Genomic DNA, 22,691 nt, shown 5'->3' on the forward strand with positions numbered 1-22,691 from the left:
CCTTAGCCACTCAAGAGAAGTGGGCAGAAATTATGTTATGGTTAAAACAAAAGGTAAGCAGAGTTGTAGATGGCTTATATACTGCATAACATGCCAAACAGGGCTTGTGTGAGGAGAAAGATGTTCTCTACATAGTGGACAGATTTGAAGCATACAGCCATGGACAATCTCTGGTGAATCAAAAGTTTTAAAATGGAATGAGGATGGCATACCGGACCGCCTTTGATGTGACAGTCTGGAAAAAATTGATAGACATACAGCTACTCCAATGGTTTGGGAGCACCCGAGGGGGTTGAAGCTCATCCTGTCACCTTAGGGCAACGCTGCAGTATAATCCACCACATGAAAAGGACATTAGTAACCTTGCTCTCAATCACTCATCTCTCTCTCCCTCTTGATCTGCCTAATGCTGTTCTTCTTCATTTCTTTATCCTACTTTTACAGAATAGCTTTTATTCATATGCTCACACTGAGTGATGGCCACTGCACATAAAGTAGAGACTTTTGCATTATCATTGCAACAGGACAGGAAGGGACACTGCTAAAGTTGTGGACTCCGCGAGTATCCATCACTTGCAGAGACAAATCCCTAGCGCCTTAGGACCTTCAACAGTATCAGCTCTCATACGTACTGGATATCCCCTGACACCAGCTGACATATTTCTCTTCCCCTCTCCCTTGCACTCCTTTGCCTTTTGCACGTTCAAGGAGACAAAACAAAAACAGTTTGTTTCAAAGACATTTCACACTTTTAATCTTGTGCAACCAACATGCATTAAGTGATGAAGTGCAAGTTCTAGGATGAAAACTGGACAGATATTGTTCACATTTTAAGATCTTCTGATAAAAGATATAGAAGAGGTCACAATCACACATGAAAACAAAAAAACAGACATTTGTATTTGGCATAGTTTGAATGAAAAATAGCTCATCAACATGCAGTGATTTAATCAGCTGAAATCCAAACCAAAGTAAAACAAGAATCAAATGAGAAAAACAAAAATGAGAGGGAACTCTAGCATGATTTAAGGTTTGATTTTAAATCTATATTTAGCATTGAGAAGTATCAGTTGGACTGGATTAAGCGTGATATGAGGCTGCGTTTATCTCTACACAGACGGTGTGAGAAATTCAAACTGGGCTTCAGGGAAACTGGGCTCTCAAGAGATATAAAGTACTTTTGAAAAGATAAGAAGCAGGAAGGGAACATGGATATGTATAGAGAAAAGGCATGAAGAGATGTCCAGAGGGAGGAAGCACAGGACAAGTCATTTGTGAGAGTTGGGGTGTTGGGCAGGATGTATCTGAGGGCATCCTAAGTTACCATAGCCTAGCCTAATAAAGCTCCAGGGACAACAACCGTGGACTCTGTGTGTGTCATCACAGCCACTGCTGCAGCTCCAGGGATCTCATGCCCTTTGCTTCTACAGCCACAGTATCCTATCTGCAATGTGTCTCTCTCTCCCTTGCTGTTTTTACTATCTGGTGCATCAACTGAGCCCCACTTGAGCCTTATTATACCTGCACCAAAACAGCACATGGGACCCAGTTGGCTATTTGGGGCCTAAAACGCTACCAACAACTGCTCTTGGTTGCTGACACTCCCATTCAGACATGCAGCTGCACAGATGAGGCTTGAATGCTGAGTAGGTGTGCAAAGTTATCATGTAGGCACGGGCTACAGAGGTTTCCCAAGTGAACAGAGTAGGAGGGTTAACAATGTAACTGGGAGGCCTCAAGGGATGTGCAAGGGTAAACACTGTATGCTTAAGCCTGATGCTGAAAAAACACTCTGGTTGAGTGTGTGTCAATGTGCACCTTCGCTTCAGTGTATGTGACTAAGAAACAGAAAGGGCATTATGCTTTTGTTGTTGCTGTTATAATAGGACCAGTGGGTGACATATCCACATGGGATTCCCTACTATAGTGTGTATGCAGCTGATAAGGTGAGGACAGGACACAGGTGAGCGGGAGTGGACGGTAATCCATGGAGCTTCCGTACAGGACTGCACTCTGTGTAATCTGAGGTAAGGAGATAGAAATACAAGAGGAACAATCATCCACTGACCCTGAACAGTCAGGAAGCCAATGATGGAGACTGGAGAGGCAAAAGAGGAAAAGAGGAAGGCCACAAAAACACACACGCTAACACGCACTGACACCCGGAGACCTGTCAATTGATTCAGTGCAGAGGGAGATAATAACACAGTTGGCTGCACAGTGAAAATAGCCCACCTGTCTTTACACAGTTAATAGACTGCCACACTGCCCTAGAGTCCCAGTCGTATGTGTGTGTTTAATTGTGCCTGTGCTTATCTTATCCCCAGTGGCCATGATGTCCTGTCATTGGATGTCATTTCACCACTACCTGTACCCAAATCCATCTAGTCTGAGCTCAAAGTACTAGGCAATGGTTCATTCAAAGTCTGCAAATTTATTTAATGCGTCCATGCCTCCGTCTCATTGTCAGTGTCTATATGGTTTTACTGTAAAAAGCATGGCCTACAACACTGAAAAGTAATAGTTCTCTATCTTTGAGTCTATTTTCATGCAAATGAATTACCATGTTAACTTCATTTACTGCCATGGCAACAATGACCACAGAGCTTCTTTTTTTTAATATGCATATTCTGTTGCAATGTGTGCTTTGGTGTCACATAAAGCTTAACCACTAAGCTCCTGCTTTTGGGTAAAATTAATCAGATGTGAAAAAGATTTTGTAAATTGACTCGCTGAACTGTTTTGAATAAGAAAAGAATAAGCCCATGAAAGCACTTCTGTGTGTCAGCTGAAGATATCCTGAATTAAAGTATTGAAATTGAAAACACAATCGCACAACTTGAGTACTGCACACTGTGGTCAACAGCAGACTATTTTGTCTTTCCTTTGGTTTTTTTATCCATTTTACTTGTCTCTCAGGCAATGAGAAAATATTATCAACCTATTATATTTTGTGTCAAGTATCCTTACTTCTAGTTCTGCTTAAAAGAAGAAGAAAAAAATACTGTCTGCTAGCAAACCATCTATGTCCTTCATGTTTTCTTTGTTCTTGCTATATTTAATGCTGATTTTTTTGTGTAAAACCAATCCCCACTCCTCTTTATCAGTTCCCATTTTATTATACTGTATCTCCATCTTTCCTTTTCAACTCTTATTTCAACTTCAGTTTTAAATGAGATGTATTTTATTTATTTGTAGTCATTTTCTTAGTCCGTTTAAGATTGTACTTGTTTAATTTTAATGTACATGATTAACAAACAACACTGAATGTTCACTAGGCAACCATCTCAGAAGCAGGATCAACAGGGGACCACTGATACTACAACATGGAGATAAAAGATGGTTTGTTGAGAGGAAAAGATTATGTTGCCTTAAACCACACAGTTTGTTTATGAAATCTCCCTTCTATCATCCTTTATGACTGAATTCTGTCCCTCCTTCTCATTGATCAGTTTCACCTGCGTGAGTTGACTCACAAAAATATACCACAATGTGAAATACGCAACGTTTTCTGTGACCATATTATAATTGGTAAGGTCTGCTGTTGCCTGTGTCCTCACAAACAAATATACCAAACTGGAGCTGGGAACAAGCCAATGAAACATCCCTCCCAGGGTTAGTTAGCCATTAAGCAAGCCGCCATCCTTTGCCTCCCGGAGCAGAGCCTGGTAAATTAACCATTAACACATGGCAATGAATTTCAAATAAAACAGCAGTGCCACGGCAATGCCACAGATGTACACACAGATTCGAAGATGGATGAAGGCATGTGTGCAGGTGAGTGCACACATATTGTACATGTACATACACACTTCAGACATCTGTGTTCACCAGAGGTGGTGCTCAAGGCAAGGGTGGCAGCGGCCAATGACTGTGCCAATCAATTGTAATGGCAGAGGGCCTGGCAACAGCTGGGGAGGGGGGCTCTGAGGTCTCGCCAAACTCTTCACTGTGAGCCATGATCAAAGATGTGGCATAATGGACTGGGAATGGCAGAATGGGGTGTCAAGGGAGGAGTGTGCAAATCTGCCATGGAGGTGGGGTCTCCATATGCGCGTGTGTGTGTGTACGTGTGTGTGTGTGTGTGTGTGTGTGTAGATAATTTGCCCATGCAGGTATAAAATAGATGGATGAGATAAGAAAGGAATTTGACACCAAATCAGTGTGCAAATTTACCCAATGGTTATATGGGAGGTTGCTACATTAACAGACTGATAGGACTGACACACTGTCCTATCCTAGGTAATCCTAAGGTATAAATCCTTATTTTGGTAAATGTAAAAGCCAACAGTGTTACTAACAAAAAAAAAGAAAGATAGCAAATGGTCCCATTACTTAACTACCACACCATGGATTGTATGCATATCAGATGTGCAAGCTACCAACTAAAGGTGCTCACACAACAAGCTTAACCAAATGTAGTAAATCACCAAACAGAGTAGCAGGCTGATTTCAGAGGTTAGTTCCGCTCCCTTTTCAACATTACTAATACATTAAACATGATGCCCAAGTAGACTGTTTTGTTATTTATTGTGGCATGTTGTTGGGCCAACCTCCCTTTCCTAAGCCCTGAACAAGCCTGAGGCTACTGTAATACATTTTGAAAATTCACTTGACAATTCAATAATTGAATGCACCCTGTATTTCTTAAATATGAAGCCTTGGTTTTTTTAAGGCTGTTGGCTAAGATACTGGAGCTGTTTTAAAAACAGTTGTAGTTTAGGTTTCTGCTCAACCACAAGACGGTATCTTTATATTGTTATGTTTATCTTTTTAAAACATACAGTATTTTGTCTTCCAATTATATGTTTGTTCTGTCTATAATTTTTAAAGTATGGTATTTAAGTCTGACATTTTAGTTTGTGAAAATATTACAAGCACATTTTGAAGATTGGCATAAAAATAAATATTGTATAAAAATCTACACTCCACAGTGAAATACTATGAATTTCATTCCATCGTACAGCCTTCAGTGACTGAAGTGAGGCAGAGAAAACAGAAGAGAGAAGAAAACATCTGGGATATGTCAATAAAACTGCCTGACCATAGAACCAGGCTATATCTCATCAATGCTGTAATTTCTACCATTACTGGTGTTATTTGCAGTAATCGAGCAAATCCCATACAAACAGTCCATGGTCCTAACTCGAGCCCACTAGCTTCAACAGAGCTGCCATCAATTTTAACTATATAGCCACACATGCTTATCTACTTCTCTTGTACTGCAAGGACAATGTGTACATGTGCTCCAAATGAATGAGTGTGTGTGTGGTGTGTGGTGTGTGTGTGTGTGTGTGTGTGTGTGTGTGTGTGTGTGTGGTGTGTGGGTGTGAGTGAGAGGAGAGAGGCAAGAGTGCAGTATAGAATCTACGTGACACCTACGGTGTACTAATATGTGATACCGTGTGTACTTATATATATATACTATATATATATATATATATATATATATATATATATATATAGGCATTTTCTGTCAACAGCTTTGGCAACAACATGTTTTCTTTGTTCATGCCATTAAAGTAAATTGAATTTAATTGACAGAGAGAGAGAGAGAGAGAATGTGTGTGTGTGTGTGTGTGAAGCTTCTCATCTGAAATGAATTGGACAGGGACACACAGGCAAGTGGGAAAAGCAAAGGTGGGGGACTCATCATGTATGTCAACGACCGCTGGTGTAACCCAGGACATGTCTCCGTAAAGACAGCCTCATGTTGCCGGGACCTCGAGCTGCTAGCCGTTAGCATGAGGCCATTTTATTTACCCAGGGAGTTTAGCCATGTGGTTACTCTCTGTGTTTACATCCCTCCGAGAGCGGACGCAGCCGCTGCCTGTGAGAAGATTCACTCCGTCACAGCAGCGCTGCAGACACAGCACCCTGAGGCCTTCATGATCATCTCTGGGGACTTTAATCATGCTACTTTGGACTCTACTTTGGCTGTTTTTCACCAGGTTGTAGACTGTCCGACCAGAAACAACAGGACAATTGATCTCCTGTATGCTAATGTGAGGGATGCATACAGAGCGACTCCCCTCCCCCCACTGGGGAAGTCTGATCACAACCTGGTTCATCTACAGCCACTGTACACCCCCCTGGTCCAAAAACAGCCGGTGACAACTCGCAACAGCAGGAGGTGGTCCCCTGAGATGGAAAGTGCCCTGAGAGACTGCTACAACACCACAGACTGGGATGTGCTGATCGACCCGCATGGTGAGGACATAGAGGGGATGACACACTGTCTGACGGACTACCTGAACTTTTGTGCAGACGTGGTCTCCCCTATCAAGACCGTCCGATGTTACCCTAACAACAAGCCATGGGTAACACAGGAGGTCAAGGCTGTCCTCAACAAGAAGAAGGCTGCCTTCAGGAGCAGGGACAGGGAAGCCATGAAGGCAGCACAGCGGGAGGTGAAACATTGTGTGAGGGAAGCTAAGGACAGCTACAGGAGGAAGGTGGAGCAGGCTGAGGGAAAACAACATGAGGGAGGTCTGGGAAGGTGGTGAGGACCATCACAGGTCACAACACAAAGACCAGAACAACAGGGGGGACAATGGAGAGGGCCAAGGAGCTGAATAACTTTTCAACAGGTTAACCAGCCCTTGCCCCCCTGCCCCCACCCTCACCCAGCAATGTTCCTCCCCCACACACCTCCCCCTGACACCACCAAATCCCAGTCTACACACCTCCCCCCCAGCACCACAATAATACCCCCCTCCTCCTCCTCAATACAATCCCCGCCCCACATCACCACGGACCAGGTCAGAGAGCAGCTGAGGAAGCTCCGGCCCAGGAAAGCAGCAGGCCCGGATAAAGTGTGTCCGAGACTGCTGAAGACCTGCGCAGCAGAACTGGGGGAGCCGCTCCAACGGATCTTCAACCTTAGCCTGCAGCTAGGGAGAGTGCCCACCCTTTGGAAGACATCCTGCATCGTTCCGGTTCCCAAGAAGAACAGGCCCAGCGAGCTGAATGACTTCCGACCGGTGGCGCTCACTTCACACCTGATGAAGACGTTGGAGCGGCTCTTCCTCAGCCTCCTCAGACCCCAGGTACAGCACGCCCAGGACCTCCTGCAGTTTGCGTACCAGCCAGATGTTGGTGTGGAGGACGCCATCCTCACCTGTTACACCGGGTCACTCCCATCTGGATAAGGGGAATGGCACAGTGAGGGTTCTTCTTGGACTTCTCCAGTGCCTTAATACACGGCCCCCTATACTCCAGGACAAACTGATCAGGAGGGAGTGGACCCCATCTGGTGGACTGGATCAGAGACTACCTCACCGACAGGCCACAGTAGTCAGGCTGAAGGACATCATGTCTGACACTGTGGTCAGCAGCACTGGAGCCCCCAGGGCACAGTGCTGGCCCTCTTCTCTTCACCTGTACACCTCGGAATTCTGTTACAACTCAGAGCTTGTCACATACAGAAGTACGCAGTGACACAGCCATCGTTGGGTGTATCAGGGGGGACAGGGAGGAGGAGTATCGGAGTCTGGTGGGGGACTTTGTCTCTGGTGTCGCACTAACTGCCTACAGCTCAACACCTCTAAAACAAAGGAGCTGGTCGTTGATTTTGGGAGGTCCAGACCAAAACCGCAACCAGTCTGTTGGAGGGAGTTGAGGTGGAGGCAGTCATCATACAAATACCTCGGGCTGGCTGGACAACAAAACTGGACTGGACAACAAACAGCAGCCACCGTACAGGAAGACACAGAGCCGGCTGTACTTCCTGAGGAGGCTGCGCTCCTTTAACATCTGCAGCAAACTGCTGTGGATTGTTCTACCAGTCTGTGGTCACCAGTGTCCTCTTCTACACTGTGGTGTGCTGGGGGGGCAGCATATCAAAGAGGACACCACAGGCGACAAACTGATCAGGGGGGCGGCTCTGTGGTCGGCATGAAGCTGGATCACTGGTGACGGTGGCAGAGAGGAGGACATTGGACAAACTGCTGGCTATTACTGAAAATTCCAGCCACCCCCTGCACACCGTCATCAGCACCCAGAGGAGCCGGTTCAGTGGAAGGCTGCTCCTTCCCAAGTGCCGGACCAACAGACTCAAGGACTCCTTTGTCCCTCATGCCATCAGACTCTACAACTCCTCACTAGGGGGGAGGAGGAAATAGGGCAGAGAGGACAATACATACATACATACATACACACATACACACACACATACTACATACATACATACATACATACATACACACATACATACATATATACATACAATATACATACATGCATACACCGTAACATACAACATACATACACACAGTACACATACATACATAAATACCGCACACCTAGTCACTTTATCACTCAATACTGGACTCAACACTGACACTTTAATATAATTTATGGTCTTGTTTGTTTTATTGACAAATGTTCTTATGTGTTATTATCATTATTGTTATTTTGTTGTCTTTATACTGTCTTTTCTTTTCTTTTTTTAATCTATTTTTAATTGTTCTTTCTTGCTAAAACTGGTGCTGGATTTTCAATTTCCTTGCGGGAGTCATCCCAAAAGGATAAATAAAGAGAAGTCTAAGTCTAAGTCTAAGTCTAAGTTCCCTGTAATGCTATCCATTTGTGATCTTCTTTGCTCCCTATATACAGTATGTATACCAACAGTGCGGAGAAGGACACAGAAAAATATATGGTCGTGCTGTCTGGTGTGTGTGTGTGTGTGTGTGTGTGTGTGTGTGTGTGTGTGTGTATGCATTTATATATGAACCTGCCAGACACTGAACCTTCAAAACCTGCCACCTGCAAAGCATGATGGACAGTCATGAGATATTTGAAGAAGTCCATGACAGTTTATTCTGATTTATGACCATTTTGATAAATTCTGATACTTTCAACTGTCCAAAACATCACCATCGTCACACACAATCATCCTGCAATTCTGTCACAATCCTCCCTAAACATTACTACCTGCAGTATTAAGTGATTTTATTACTTCCAGTTTTATAGATGCCATTACTAAAAGTACAGTAAAAAACAACAACTTTGCTTTGAAGTTATGGTAGGTGACCAGGACAAAACTATGAGATTTTAAGGAAACTTTAATGGAAGTCTGATCTCCATTAAAAACACTAAATAAAAGTAATACCTCCTCCCTAGTTATCACTGGTGGAACATTTCTTTCTTTTCTTTTGTTAGTTTCTAAATAAGAAATAAGAACACACTTTTTTTTATGTTGGTGGCAAAATGAATTTGTACAATCTAAAACCCAGGCCGTAATAATACAGAGATGAGGTTCTGCTTTAAGAAAAAAGGAACAATGCTGTGGTAAAAAGATGTAGATACAGAACATACTGTTACAGCCATTACTCCTGTAGACATCTCAACAATATTTCAATGCATTAGAGTAACAAGCAGTTAAATGAGCGGACAGAATAGAATAGAGACATGCTGAGAAAGAAGATAATGCCGGCCCCTGTTGATACTTTATACATATATGCATAAGCCAGTATATGCATGCTCATGTTGTTGGCATTGATCTTGCGTTGTCTCTGCCCTAATCAAAACCCAGTCAACAAAAGCCGCTTTCCTCCGCTCGCTGCCAGTAGATACTAGCTCTCCATAGGAGTAAAAGCAGAGCATTTTCAGCATTTATAACTACATTTTCATGAATCAAGGGATAAGTGCAAGCATTGGCACAGTGTGTGGAGCTTGCATGGTTGGCCGTGGCAACACATATTTAGCTATTTTGAGGCTAAATGTGTCAGTACAGCAGTGGTGCACACATGCTGCAGGTGCAAAATGGTTTTACAGAGGGAATAAATTATAATAAGTGTTTGGCTGGCATCAATCATCACTAATCAAATCATCTCATCTAATTCCCTTTAAAAGCAGTGCTCTTCACAATGCACTGACTGTAATGGACGAGGAGTGTCAAGATCCGCTGCATAAAAACTGCTCCTGCTAAGAGGAAATTGATGTCCTTGTCTGGGAGATGCAGCATTGTAGGGGGCAAATGTGGGATAAATAAAATAATGAAACAGTTGAAAACCTTCCCTGCTTACTCTATGCAGGGCAAAGTATTAAGTGTTTGTTATTGTAGATTACACACCCAGCATGCAGCAGAAGCAGAACTATAGCTTACTGGTGAAGGTAGTTGTCTCATCATGCAGGATTTAAAAAAGACATTTTTGACAGGGAGTCAAAATACATGACACACACACACACACACACACACACACACACACACACACACACACACACACACATACACACACACAAAACAGGACCTGTACACATGCATTATGTATAGAGATATGTCAGAGCTAGTTGGCTGCCTCAGAGAATGTCGCTCTGAACAGTTGGGGGTTCGTTGATTTGAACAAGGACAACATGGCAGGAGGCGAAATAGAACCAATGGTTGCCATAATCTTGGATTAGAATCGCATTCTTAATACATTATGAATGACATATTGTTTGACACTTTTAAAAATAGACTTTTCAAGCCTATCTTAAAGTTATAGTTAGCCAGTTTAAGTGATGAAGACACAATCCACAGTCTTCATTCTGAGTAAAATACATTCCTAATTTGATTAGAACTTTGAAATTTGAGGCCTAAGTAGTGTAAATTTGACAAATCAACTATGTATCTTCCAAATTTAGTGTTTTTAGTGCAGTACCACCACAGCTGAGCATTAAATCCCAGTCTGGGAAACACACAAAGAGGAGATTCTGTTATAAATTTGATGAACTCATATTGCTCAAGCCTCATATTAACCTTAGGTAAACTTTGGAATGTATCTTTGCGGGGAAAGAGGACTCTTTGTCCTCCATCTCTTCCATTGAAAGTATATTAGGAAGCCATGTTGTAATGGCTAGTATGAACAGGAGGAATGATTACAGCAAGAAAAAAAACTGTGTCAAATGTAAAGAGGGGCATGTAAGAATTGTTTTACAATAATCTTGAAAAAATGTGAACCTTTTCTTTAAAGAGCCCCTATTATCCTCCTTTTTAGCATCATATTTTTACTCTTGGGGTCCTCTAGAATAGCTCTTGGCTGCCTTCCTGAAAAGCCCAGTCTGTTCTGATTGGTCAACTGGCCCACTCTGTTATGATTGCTCAACCAAATACAAACAAGTTACTGGGCGGGATTTGATTGCAAAGGTAGCACCAATGGGTAGCACATTTGAAATACTGGGCTGGCTTTCATAATCAATTATATCACTAATTGAGGAATTTCAAACAGGAATGAGCCGTTTTGAGAAAAAGTTGAGTCTGTGGGAGAGAAAAGCTCCATTTGGAGTCATTTATACTTTATTTATTACATACACAAAAAACTATATGACACAATAAAATACTGGAAAAATTAAGGCTTAGACAACATGAATGAGAGGCTATTATTAGCAAAGTAGTAGATACAAGTTAAAAAGTATACATTATGCACAGGTAAGAGAGCTTGCTATAGTTTTACCATAATCCAGAGGGTTACAGATACTGTATAGGCTGGTATTAAGGTTTTATCACAGATACATCCATCTGCCATGTGGTTCAGATTGAACAAGTTTAAATCTTTGTTTAGACTTGCACTGTAAATTGGGACACACATAATAACCTAACTTTTTTTTATAGTGCTTTTGTACGTTATTGCATTTAATTGTTAACATATCCTATCATATCGACTGTGCTTGTATAACTGATCCAATACTGAATTGGTATTTAACATACCTCACACATTGGTTATGTTTATTGTACATGCAATTTAAGCATGCAATGGAAGTTAATGCTCTTGTGTACATTCTACATCACATTACTCTAACCACTCAGTATAAAGAATTCCTCGGCAGCCAAACAAAATTTTTAATGGATAATCCACAGGCTGTAGTGTAATAGAAATAATGTGACATCTCCATACCAGCATTTATGGTCTTATTCTATTCAGCCATGACTCTGCTGTTCAACTCTGCTCCACAATGCCCTGGTTATGACCTTCATTCTACACCACCATGGGACTAATACTGTTCATGCGCTCATTTTATATGAACTAAGCTCATGCCTTCCTTCTCAGCATGTGGCAAGCTACATTACAAATCCAAAACATCTTCCCGCAGCTTGTAATTAGTTTGTTGATAATTTAAGTAAAACACTTTCATGTTTGTGTGTGTGTAGCTGAGGATAGAGAAACATGTTCTATGAGTGCATATAGAGTATGTGCACATGCACATGTGTACATGGGCAAATTAACAAAGATTTATTAAAATTTCTCTTAATAAATCCCAGTGACAATGCATTAATTCAGAAGAGTATGCGGGGTGTGTGTGTTGGGGTGTGTGATTGAAATTAAGTATACACACACTCTACATGCCTGTGCAGTGACTTTATCAGATTTACTGAATAATTTGTGTGTAAGTTTAGGAGCAAAGCAGTGTGCATAACTGCACGACATAACTCCTATCTGCCATTCCTGTCATTAACTAAACGATCGGTCCCAGCACCTGCCCTGGTAATTAAAACCTTAGAGATTAATCAAAAATTCTCCCCCCTTCAGTCGATGCCTGAGGTTGAGATTTGTCTGTGCATGTGCATGAGCATTATTCGACCCAAAACATCCTGGGCAAACATTTACAAATTGGGTAACTGACTTCTGAGGAAACATATCCTGTAACAAAGAGCATTGTTGCCTCCAGGCACACACACACCGTTTTGTAATTAACTCCCTTTTCTTTCTGGTATGTCCTCATCACATTTTCTGGCATCTGAGTGAAACAGACAGAACTGGGCAGTTGGCTCTAACAGGTGGTCACCTAAAAAGGGATTCAGCTCAGATGTGGCCTGTAGCTTCAGGTCTGTAAGTACACATGTCTGAGTGTCATTAACCTAATGGCTTGCACAGCATATGGCTGAGTAATTAAAAGCAGCGTGATTAATAATGAATGCTCTTCACATGGCACCTCAGTTGGACATTAGTCTCTGCTTTAGCCTCAGTTCATACAGTATGTGTGAAAGTTTTACTTCAGAGAAACTAAGGCTACTTCCCTCAGTTATTCACTCTCTCTCAATCCCAACATGCCATTGTCCCTGTTCTTCCAGTAACAGTGAGTTAAATGAGTTCATAACTGCCAACTGAAGTCAATAGTCTATGAGGGCTAAATAAACCTGACTGGAGGCAAGGGCACAATGATTCAGCCATGGTGGTTCTGGCAGTCAGCCTTAATAAGTCACTGTGAGTGTGCATGGGGTTGAACGGAGGGAATTGACAGTGTGGTGCTGCTGACTTGTGGGTATTAGCTCAGCAGGACTAATTATACTATAAAACTCTACCTGTGGGCTTAAATTTCACTAATCCACCATTAAGTGACTGAACACACATACAGTACACTGCATGTGTGTGTGGACACAAACATGAACACTGACATGTGCACACACTAGCCCAGTATACATAGAAATTGTGTTCGTAACAGAGGATTCTGCAGTACATGTTGCATGTCCAAAGCCAATTGTAGTAGATGAGCATGTGGCATGTTTGACATTCATGCCAGACACCTAAGTGTAAAACAATGAGTGCTTTTTAAAACTAGAATCACTACCGTTACTAATGTTTTACTTGCCTAAGCTTTACTGAACCTTGACCATAGCATAGCTGTCATGTACCAAAATTGTCTGAATAAATCATTTTGAAAAACTGCAGTAAAAAGTCTTTGATGCAATGTGATCCAGTGTTTTGCTAAATTGATTCTAAGTGAAATAACACAAAATCCCAAATCACAGAACCACGTCTATTGTGATATTTTGTGTGTGATGTATGGCTACAGATTTACATATTTATGAGGACCTCCACTGTGGCTACAGACAGAGAGCTAGTGCATGCAGTTCTACTGTATTTACTTTAACAAGGCATATTTCCAGTGAGAATCACTACATCATACACAGTGCGTTTTGCCTTCCTTACATCCATCTCATGACAAACTGCATCCCACCCTGACTAACAGTTCCAGTGATGTCAGGCGTTGGAGGCTGGGTAAAGACGGTGCAGGCTCAGCCTCTGCTGCTTTGACAATTGAATTTAGACCACCCAGAATCCTTGCCTGGTCCTCCGTCATCATTAGCAGTTAGCAGGGTTAGCATGGCAGTGTTAGACAGGACCAGTCGGGATCACTTTACTGGCTGTGTCTCAATTGTTTTTGCAAGTATGTAAACATCTCAGGTAGTAGGCCTGCACGATATTGGATAAAATCGGACATTGCGATATATATTGCGATATGAAAAAAGAAAAAGTAATTTTTAAAAGATGACATAAATAGCTCTATTTGGAAATAATAAATCATTCTCGACTACTGCGGTGATTTTGTAGGGGAGTTCATCTTCCTAGAAGAAGACAATTAAAAAGGATCTTTAGGGATTTTAGGGATAATTTCTTTAAGGATCGATATCGATAGTTCGGGAAATGCCTAATATCGGCCCGCTGATATATCGGTCGGGCTCTACTCTTTAAGTGTTGCTTTGGAGTAATGTAAGGAAAAATGAAAATTTAGTGTTTAACAAGTCTCAGGGTGGATCTCTGGTAGTGTGTGTTTGTGAACACAGCTGCAGGTTACACACAGTGTACAAGCCTCAGTATTTAGTTATAACACAAGTCTGAAGTTTTATCTTAAGTTAGAATGTCAGTATGAGCTCTCTTAATTAGGTGTCAAACTTGATTGGACATTATTTACATAAATCAGTTGATTGTCTGCTGATGACATGATATAGGTGTCCTGCCTGAACTTACGCAAACTAAATTAAGCAAATAATTGATCAGCATGCTGTTATTTGTCAGATCTGAAACATTACTGACTATCAAAAAAGTGCTGTGATAATACTGTCTTATTAGAATTTAACTAATTTCATAACAATCATATGTTGACTTTTCTGCTTATTAAAAAAAAAATCACTTAACTACTTCCTGTCTGGATATGAGAAAATAGACCTGAACCCTAAATCATACGCTATGTTCTAATGTTGAAAGTATCAGCTGACATCAGGTATAAAAGAAATGAATGTACTAATTTTATACTAAAAACAAAATGATATATATGTATATATATATATAAGTGTATTTCTATATTTGTATACACTACTGTACCACAAACTTTACATGTAAAAAACTTTACAAAAAAACAACTAAATTCTTTTTATTTTATACAAGCCTCTGCAGAAGCCACCACACCAGCTTCGTTATTTTGACAGCTGTTGGGCATTTGTATTATATGCTGACAAAAACCACAAGGCCATATGATTATTAGAACATTTCTAGATTTTTTAGGACAAATTGAAAAGTCTGCTAAAAGCTACTGAAATCTGTAACCACTGACTGTATTGGTTTTTACAGACACGCTGTGTGTGTGTGTGTGTGTGTGTGTGTGTGTGTGTGTATATGTGTGTGTGTGTGTGTGTGTGTGTGTGTGTGTGTGTGTGTGATGTACAGCTGTACAATAATACATTAAATGTTAACATTAATGTTAAATATTGTACATACAACACGATTACCAAATAAAATACTTGTAAATGTCACATAAAAACAAAAGCATATATATTGCTGTGGTTTAACAGTGGCATACAGCAGTAAAGGTAACATCATTTCATCATTGTGTGAGAACAGGTTTAACAACCTAAACAGTCAACACAAGAACAGGACTGGTCAGTGATTTTTACTGAAGTGCTTAAAGTTGATGGAGCAGGCACATGAGAGATGGGATACACCACAGTATCTATGGTCACAAGTTATGGGAATGACTGCAATAGAGAGATTATCGATGCAAAAGGCAAAATTAATATGATATAAAACTCACTATACTCTATGTGGCAAGCAATTTGGGATGATTGAAGTATGAAACTATTGTGTCTTTGCTTTGAAAGGAACAAGCTAATGACGTTCAGGCATGTAAAAAAGACGGCCCTGGGCACCTGAGAGGCAAAAACAATTAATGAATAAATGAGCGAAGAAAACCAACAAACTTAGATAGCCTAGCTTTCAAGTTGTCCCTCAGGGCCCAATAATAAGAAATGTGATTTTTCATGAAATGTCAGTGGCACTAAAAAAAAAAATCATTTTTTTAATATATTCCCCTGCCACCCTTTGCTCATAACTCATTCCAAGTAAATGGTTGTATATTGATAATATGTCGTGAAATTAGATTCAATGGTAATCAATGAAAAAAACATTTCTAAAGTGGAGTAACAGTCACATAATATAACCAGACAATGATTGATCCATATATGAATATTTAGCAACTTTAAAAGTTTAATAGATCAAGAAATATATGTTGATTTAACATTTTATCTTTAATTTATGTCTTACTGTCATATGCCCTGGAGTACAGCTTTTGAGCATGTGCTATGGGTAATGTGAAATTATTGGTTATTCAAATGGTTTTCTCCAAAGGTTGCTACAACCCGGACAGCAGATGCTTATCTATCCATGATACATTTTGAAGCCACCTAAAATACATGTAAAGTACATTTGATTTGTCTATTTAAGGGCATTGGGATGCAATGATTAATATCATAAGATTTTGGGTCCAAAAATCCATTATAAGCATGGGGCTATTGTGTGTAAAAGATTTCCATAGAAATCAATATTAATCCTTACTCTCTGGTTAAAGAGAGACTCCACATGCTCTAAAAAAAAAAATCCTAAACCTGTTCTCTTACAGTGTCACTGACAGCACATTTAAGTTGAGCAAAAAGATATCGGCTGAGGAAATTTCACAGCACTTGAGTGAGCAGACACCCAGTGGGTGCCAACAACTAAATTTAGTGTTGGTCTCATAGGTGGAGGCCTTCCTTGCGGTGAAGGAAACATCATGTGGGCATTAGAGAGATATGAGAATGCCTGTCTAAATGTATTAATTAACAGACAGATCATCTGTCTGTCAAAAGCAACACTTAATAATAGTGTATTGAGACTCACTTAATTGGAATCTCTTAATATTAAGCAGTTAATTGCGCTAAGAAAATGAAAAACATTTTTAAAAAGTGATCACTGCACACCATTATGCGCTGCTCCTACTACTTTTCTTTTGAAGTATATTTCAATAGGTACCATACGATGGAAAAGCAATCCATCTCCTATGAACCGTCCTATTGCCTTTGATTCATGAATAGCAGATGATTTGGCTTTTATATTCTGATATTGAACTAGACAAAGGAAGTGTGTGTGTGTGTGTGTGACTGAGAGAGTGTGTTTATGAAGTGCAGGCTCTGCAGTGTAAGGCAAAGTTGGCAGTGTTGATGAATGAAGCTCTAATGAAGGACCATGTGGTTCTCCCGACTATTTTCCTAGATCTTCCCTCCCTGTATTAACAAAGACAGACAGATCAACTCACAGTCGTGATGTGTTTGTGTGGAAGAGGATTTCTTCAAGTTAGCATAAGCAGCGGCTTATTGGCTGGATTAGACGGCAGACACTCTTCCACTTAACTAATGGGGGAATACCACCCACAAAAACAAGCTGCACCATATGGGGTGAACAAGGATTTTTATGTAATGCAGTATCTATTCTTGTTTAAACGCTTTATTCATGTAACTCCATGTCTGAATCAGAGGGCTTCTCAACAGAAAGTTATTTCATTGTGTTAATGGTTTTGATGTAATGCACTGTATTGAACATTTTATGTGTTAATGTCTTTGATCTAGTCTATCAAATTATGTTTTTTTATAATTAGTTAAAGCTTTATTTGTCTGTGTGGTATTTCCTATTACAAAACGATACTGAAGCAAATTCAATTATACTCTCTCAGGTCAAGCTCCCTGTAATTCATCTTTTCATTACTCAATCTTTGCAACTGCCAACAACATTGCAAATTATACACAACAGTAAAAAAAATAAATTAAAGTCACCTTTTTTTTTTTTTTTTCTTCTTTTTTTTTTACCAATCAGAGGTCTACCAGGCATGTAGGCATACCGTACATGCCAACTAATTTGAAAACAAAAGTCAATTTTATCCCCCGGTTGGCCAACAACACAGCCGAGACCAAGATAAGTTCCTCAGTTCACCTACACTGAGCTTCCTGCTGGCTGCTGGATGGTCCTGGCGGGGAGAGTGGCAGGGGAGGGAGGTTGTTTTTGGCTCTGATACACTCAGAGAAGGCCAGACAGTGACATTATGCCAGCCAGGCAGGACTCGAGGGACAGCCATGTTAAATACCATCTCATGGAGTGCAAATGGCATGGAGTTTGTTGTGGTGTTTGGGGGTATGTGTATGTTTGCGTGCACTGGTGTGCATTGAAATGTGTGTGGCTGTGTGTTTGTGCCTTGTGCATAAATACAAACACACACACAAATACATAGGCAGGGGACACACAAACACATACTGACAGCACGCTGGCACAGAAACTGGTGCTGTTCATAGATGACATTAGAAGAAACGGAAAAACAGGCCAAAAGCCTAATTATCCATCAAAGATGCAACATGACTGAGATAAACATAAACCACCATTGCTGCTGAGGTGTTTTTATATTAACAGGTGGAGGGTGAAAGAGAATGCAGAGAGAAAGCAGAGGCACAGGGCTGCTAGTCATTTATCCAACAATATTCACAAACAAGAAATGCTTTGTTATGGGTCTCATTGATACAGTAAACCTTGAGGTTGTGTTGTTTTAAAAATACAGAACATTGTTTGGGGGCATCATATGAAAAATCACCAAAGATTCTGCAAACCTAAGCTGTGCTGTGGCAGCGCTGTGAAACAGACATGAGAGTGACACAAACATACAGTATCTTGTTCAAAAATAAGAAATGTGGATACTGTTCAAAGATGACAGTTAAACTGACTCCATTTTGTCAAGGCTCAAAATACTGAAAGGATAAAAAAGACTCACTTCTCTCACACAATAAGAGAAGTAAAGCGAAGAAGGAAAGATAAAAAAAGAAGCTGCATTAAAGTTCCAATATGCATTTCTAAACCTGTAAGACTGGGACATTTACACAATTTGTTTTCAATTCTTTTAGCCTTACATTTACCACATGGGGATTAATATTCTGATTTTGTGGTATTTCCACCCATCTCCCGTGACAACAAATCTAACTCTCAGCTGTTCTTCAAAATTGACAACCATGCTATAAACAAAGCGAGCCGTTCAGAGACCAAAGGGAGTCACAATAGTCTGTGAGCTGTAGCATCAATCTCAATTTTAATCTCTATCTTTACCTCTACTTCCCATGTGTTTCAAGCAAACACACACACACACACACACACACACACACACAGTTTTCCACTTAAGACAAGGGGTCTATACATAAATAAAGAGAGAGTCAGTCCAACTTTTGGTAGACAGGGAGCTAGTGACAGGGTGTCAGAGACCTGCTGACTGGAAGAGAATAATAACAAGTAGGAATAATTCCCATTGGTTACCAACAGACTGGCAGGTTATGAGACTTTTGAACCATGCCCTCTCAAATGCAATGTCTAGTCAGTTTCGACCGTGGTCCACCAATCTGCCACAATTTCCAGAAGCAGAGTATCACTTTTTTGCAGAACTTCCTGCTATTGTCTCAAACTGCTGGCGTAACAACACCATTGATTTAGCCAGAAATTACAAACACTTAACATACACTTTGCAATCTAAAAATGGAGTTTCAGCTAAAAAAGGTGTGTGGACCAGGGTAACAGAACAAGGGTTATCAATGGGGCTAGACTAAGATGATGGGTATGGTTACATATTCAATAGAATACATACTAGTTGCACTTGGATTGCAGTACTAGTGAAATATATATTAAAATGTATTAGAAGTTTGAAAGAAAAGTATTATATTTGTGCTAGGGATGTCTATGGTGTATTGTGGTACAGCCCAGAAGGATTAAGCTCTTTTCTACACAGATACTGCATGGCGTTCTCTCTGCAATACTACTTGGAAGAATTGTGATTTGTATTTCAGAGCCAATTAGGACTGTTTCAAGTCCACACATTTTTACAGTTTTTAGCCAGTTGATACATCAAGCCATGTGTAACTGGGGAAACATGGGTATTTCTCAGCAAATTTTCCAATTAGAGACTGTGACGATAGACAGTGCTATAATTTTGAGCTAAAATTTCAACAGCTATTTGATCAAAGCTCAAGCTTGAGAATTAAAATTTGAAATTCATTCATTCAGAGATTTTTCATTTAATGTGGAGTAGAAAATCCTTTTATGCATGCACTAAATGAATATCCTGCAAGTGTGACTTGTAAGGTCTTTGAATTAATAAAAAAGACTTCCAGGGTCAACATGGGTCTGTAGCATTTTTTTTCAACTGCTACTAGATTGTACAATATTGCAATTTAGTCGTAAAAATTTACCTATTCTGAAGGAGAGCGGGCCACCAGAGGTGCTTCTCACCCACATGGCTAAGAAGAGCAGGAGCGCCCAGGCTGTGAGCATCTTCTATGACTCCTCATGGGTCCTGCCCCGGGGGTGCCCCTGTCACAGCCACCTGGAAAATAGACAAAGCAGAGCACACCATTTACACATCAACCAACATCAAGAGGGACACCCAAAAGCCAAAGATGTACAGCAGACGGTTAAACCTGCAGACATACAGTACTTTCTTTCTATGTCTCTCTTGCTCTTTTTCTCTGTCTGTCTATCTGTCTCTTTTGTTGCATGCTGGGAATCTGTTGGTGAGAGTGTGAAACTGCTGCTAAGTGACTCTGCGGCCCACAGGAGTTTTGATGACTGCCACACTGTCATAAAACAGAGCTTGATTTAAATCAGCAAAATATCTAATATAGTGTCCAGAGCATTCTTTTCTTCATCTGTTGGCCACTTATTTTGCTTGAGGAACATGGTGGAATGGTGGTGGACCAAGTACACACACACACACACAACATCTAAAATGGAACTATTGTACGCTTTGCTCCACTACAGTTTTATACCATTAGTTACTTTGCAGATTCAGGTTATTTTTACAAAACGGAAATCAAATAAACGATCATATATTATTATCTATGAAACTACCCAGCAGTATATAAAGTTATCAAAAATAGCTCCACCTTTACCAGTTTCAACATAAGTGATGGGTACACAATAATGCATCTGTAATTATAATGTGTGTAATATATATAATATATAATATATATATTATATTAATATATATAATATTATATATTACACTACCGTTCAAAAGTTGGGGTCACCCCAACAATTTTGTGTTTCCTGAAAGTCACACTTATCACCCACCATACGTTGTGAAATGAATAGAAAATAGAGTCAAGACATTGACAAGGTTAGAAATATGATTGTATTTGAAATAAGATTTTTTACATCAAACTGCTATTTGTCAAAGAATCCTCCATTTGCAGCAATTACAGCATTGCAGACCTTTGCAGACCCACAAGTTGGATTGGTTGGATGGGCACTTCTTGCGTACCATACGGTCAAGCTGCTCCCACAACAGCTCAATGGGGTTCAGATCTGGTGACTGCGCTGGCCACTCATTACCGATAGAATACCACTGCCTGCTTCTGCTCTAAATAGTTCTTGCACTATTTGGAGGTGTTTTTAGGGTCATTGTCCTGTTGTAGGATGAAATTGGCTCCAATCAAGCGCTGTCCACTGGGTATGGCATGGCGTTGCAAAATGGAGTGATAGCCTCCTTATTCGAATCCCTTTAACCTGTTACATCTCCCCCTTACCAGCACCAAAGCAACCCCAACCATCATGTTACCTCCACCATGCTTAACAGATGGCGTCATTCTTCCAGCATCTTTCATTTGTTCTGCATCTCACAAACGTTCTTCTTTGTGATCCAACACCTCAAACTTGGATTCATCCGTCCACAACACTTTTTTCCAGTCTTCCTCTGTCCAATTTCTGTGTTCTTTGCCCATCTTAATCTTTTCTTTTATTGGCCATCTCAGATATGGCTTTTTCTTTGCCACTCTGCCCGAAGCCCAAATCCCGCAGCCGCCTCTTCACTGTAGATGTTGACACTGGTGTTTTGCGGGTACTATTTAATGAAGATGGTAGTTGGGGACCTGTGAGGCGTCTGTTTCTCAAACTAGAGCCTCTAATGTCTTATCTCTTGCTCAGTTGTGCCTGTTTGTGCTGTCCTCTGAAGGGAGTAGTACACACCGTTGTAGGAATCTTCAATTTCTTAGCAATGTCTCGCATGGAATAGCCTTCATTTCTAAGGACAAGATAGACTGTTGAGTTTCAGATGAAGTTCTCTTTTTCTGGCCATTTTGAGCTTTAATTGACCCCACAAATGTGATGCTCCAGAAACTCAATCTGCTCAAAGGAAGGTCAGTTTTGTAGCTTCTGTAACGACCTAAACTGTTTTCAGATATGTGAACATGATTGCACAAGGGTTTTTCATCATCATAGCCTTCTGAGCCAATGAGCAAACACATTGTACCATTAGAACACTGGAGTGATAGTTGCTGGAAATGGGCCTCTATACACCTATGTAGATATTGACCAAACCAGACATTTGCAGCTAGAATAGTCATTTACCACATTAGCAATGTATGGAGTGTATTTCTTCAAAGTTAAGACTATTTAAAGTTATCTTCATGGAAAAGTACAGTGCTTTTCCTTCAAAAGTAAGGACATTTCAATGTGACCCCAAACTTTTGAATGGTAGTGTATATATATAAAAAAAACTCACCTATAGGATTATTAGGAACACCATACTAATAGTGTGTTTGACCCCTTTTTACCTTGAGAACTGCCTTAATTCTACGTGGCATTGATTCAACAAGGTGCTGA

General features: G+C 40.5%; 1 protein-coding gene across 1 annotated transcript in view; it reads right to left on the reverse strand.

The window, feature by feature from the left end:
- The window catches only part of grik4 (glutamate receptor, ionotropic, kainate 4), a gene marked incomplete in the record, with an annotated part of 296,905 nt that overhangs the window by 125,729 nt on the left and 148,485 nt on the right, over positions 1–22,691 (reverse strand). Inside the window, 1 exon segment of the mRNA XM_032508827.1 lies at positions 20,282–20,415. Within this exon segment, the coding sequence (XP_032364718.1) occupies positions 20,282–20,363 (82 nt within the window).

This window comes from Etheostoma spectabile, chromosome 3, assembly GCF_008692095.1.
Source record: "Etheostoma spectabile isolate EspeVRDwgs_2016 chromosome 3, UIUC_Espe_1.0, whole genome shotgun sequence".
Taxonomy (NCBI): Eukaryota; Metazoa; Chordata; class Actinopteri; order Perciformes; family Percidae; genus Etheostoma; species Etheostoma spectabile.